The 2670-nt window shown below is 32.5% G+C and overlaps 1 protein-coding gene across 1 annotated transcript in view; it reads left to right on the top strand.

Moving 5' to 3' along the window:
• The first annotated feature begins 656 nt into the window (after positions 1-656).
• Positions 657-2670, top strand: part of LOC107656725 (uncharacterized) — a 2935-nt gene continuing 921 nt past the window's right edge. The window contains exons 1-3 of the mRNA XM_016444666.1: positions 657-770; positions 1088-1399; positions 1638-1807. Of these exons, the coding sequence (XP_016300152.1) occupies positions 689-770; positions 1088-1399; positions 1638-1807 (564 nt within the window). The 5' untranslated portion in view covers positions 657-688. The remainder of the gene's footprint in view (positions 771-1087; positions 1400-1637; positions 1808-2670) is intronic.

Below are 2670 nucleotides of genomic sequence, written 5' to 3'. Positions count from 1 at the left end.
AATCAGGAAGGGGCCAACACTTTTTCACACCACTGTATATATTTATATCATTTCATATAGTTAATCAACTTGGATGTTAAAAGCATACAAAGAAGTAGATGAGGTCTTTAATGATCCACACTGAAAAGAATCCAAACAAAGCAGGCAAACCAAACACAACCATAATATTGACGAGACCAGACAAACTAAGGAACACATATGAACTTATATACAAATGATCATGAGGTGAAGACACAACTGGAGACACATATTAAATCCTTTTACAGAAATACATTCAATTATTTAAACTGTTTCAACACTCCACACAAGTTTATATATAATACATAAAACATCCTAATTGAAGAAATACATAAATAAATAGGAAAATTTAAACATTCAGTATTAGACTGTAAACAGCATTTCAATGTCCTGAAAATCAATTTTGTGGACTCATGTTATCATTAATGACTTGTTTAGGTTTAGGCTACTTGTGTCACATTGTTACAAACTGTTTTGTGAGTTGTCAAGTGAGACTATTTATTGTATATTATATATCTATATTCTAAGCTAACATTCTGCAATTACAATGCAACACCACTTGCTTCTCAACTTCCTTGAGAAAAAAAGTTTCATATAAACTCTGTATGCGACCACCACTTCCACTAGATGTTGTTCAACAGAAGCTATATATTCACACAGAGCTGTGAAGATGGCGTGTGTTGTGAGATACAGTTTTCTATTGATCAGTATCTGTTTAAGAAGCACCACATGGGCAGATGCAATGGTGCAAGGTATGAATATATATATTTTGTATATTTTTTATGTATACATTTTGCTTTCCATTTCAACATATAAAAATGTTACTTTCATGTATGCTAGATTCTGCAGTAGAATTTATTTTTGTAGAAATGTTGCAGTTAAGAAAAGACAATTGAGCACACTTATGTAAATGAAAAGCTGTAAAGACTACTTTATTTGTGTTTTCATGTCTGTACATGTTGCTACAAAAATTATTTAAGATGCACTATTGCCTAAAAATGTATCAGTGTATTTAAGTGTTTAAGGTCTCATTAGTTGTTATTGTTGTTGTTTTTTTTTTCAAACACAGTTACAACTTTAACCGGAGCTGTTGGTAATGAGATCATCATCCAGTGCGCTATTGATAAAACCCCTCAAGATGGGGTGTACATGTACAAACAAGTAGCAAGTAAAAATAAGCAGGAAGTCTTCTACTATTACAAAGACAACACTTTTACCCCTAAATCAACAATGTATAAATCCAAAGTCCATGTAGATGGAAAAATTCCCAACATTAATGCCACCTTCTCAAATGTAAATACCACAGACATTGGGCTTTACTGGTGTGAATTTAATTTGGAAGATAAAATTACAGTTAGCCCGGTCACATGGTTATGGATAGGTAAGTGTGTCTTACACTTCATGTAAATAATTTCATTATCAAACATGATGGGTTTACTGTGGTCTTAATGTAATGCATTTATTTAGTACGTAAACTATGTAAATGGAAAACTTCTATTTAGATGCAGAGATTGAGAAGTACAGTACTTTTTTTTTTAATTAATACTGAATGAAAAACAACATAGAGGACAGCTCTAATTCTCTGGCCTTGAATTTCTATTCTATCGTGGAAAAATCAGTGGAAAAAAAATACAACGACACAGGAGAAAGAAAAAGAGAAGAAGAAGAAAAAGAAAAAGAAAAAGAAGATAAAAAGTGCCCAGAAGATCCTCGTGTGAAGATTGTTCTCATTGTGTGTGCTGTAATGTTGCTACTGTGCATCCCTGGTTTCATCTTTGTGATTCTGAAGGTATGTATACATATACACCCAAAAATCAGTGTGGATCACCTAAAAGCACAAATCAAAAGCAAAAACTAAACTTATAAACAACATTATGCATATATCTGAAATAAATTATAGAGGAATGCTGTCATGTGTAAACGTGCAGTGCACAAATGACAGCTGCTTTTGATACTCTGCGGTTTGATTTGTTGTTGAAAATCTATTGCTCTCTAATTCTTTTGCAGTTATTAAACTCTAGGATGATTTTCTATTTACATTTATACACTATGCAAAATTTAAAACTAACTTTCCAAACACTTCTGTTTGTCAAAATAAGTTAAAGCTTTACATGTAAAATTAGTTATGGCATGTTTAAAAACCACAGGAAACTTCTGAAATGGTGCTCAAAAGTCAAGTGGCCCTGCAGTTTGTTCTAAAACTATTAATTGTTTTTGACATTAAGCAGAAAGTGCATAAAACACTGATAATGGAAAATGATATGCTAAAGCACTAAACCTTTAGTTAATTTTGTCTTCTTAAATGCTGAAGTGAAAAATTAATGCATTTCAGCAGCGGAGTCTTTTTGAGAGTATGCTGTATCAGCATTTCACACCCAGACAATCTTACCTTTACACTGACCGAGAATGCAAAAAGCACTACACTTTCAGATGTCTTTTGAACTTTACTTAAGTATACTTACTAAAATAAACTTGAAGTATACTACTTTTTGGTAAGGGATAGCTGAACCACGTAACAGTTGACACAATCAATGGCTAATGCACGTTAATGTACAGCTCACATTCTATAACCAAAACACTTCTATACACTCTAAAAAATGCTGGGTTGTTTCAACCCAACTTTGGGTCAAATATGGACTAACCCAACCGTTG

This window comes from Sinocyclocheilus anshuiensis, unplaced genomic scaffold (assembly GCF_001515605.1).
Source record: "Sinocyclocheilus anshuiensis isolate Anshui unplaced genomic scaffold, SAMN03320099.WGS_v1.1 scaffold3380, whole genome shotgun sequence".
Classification (NCBI taxonomy): Eukaryota; Metazoa; Chordata; class Actinopteri; order Cypriniformes; family Cyprinidae; genus Sinocyclocheilus; species Sinocyclocheilus anshuiensis.
Note: the sequence above shows the minus strand (reverse complement) of the source record. Positions and strands in the feature narration are given on the sequence as shown.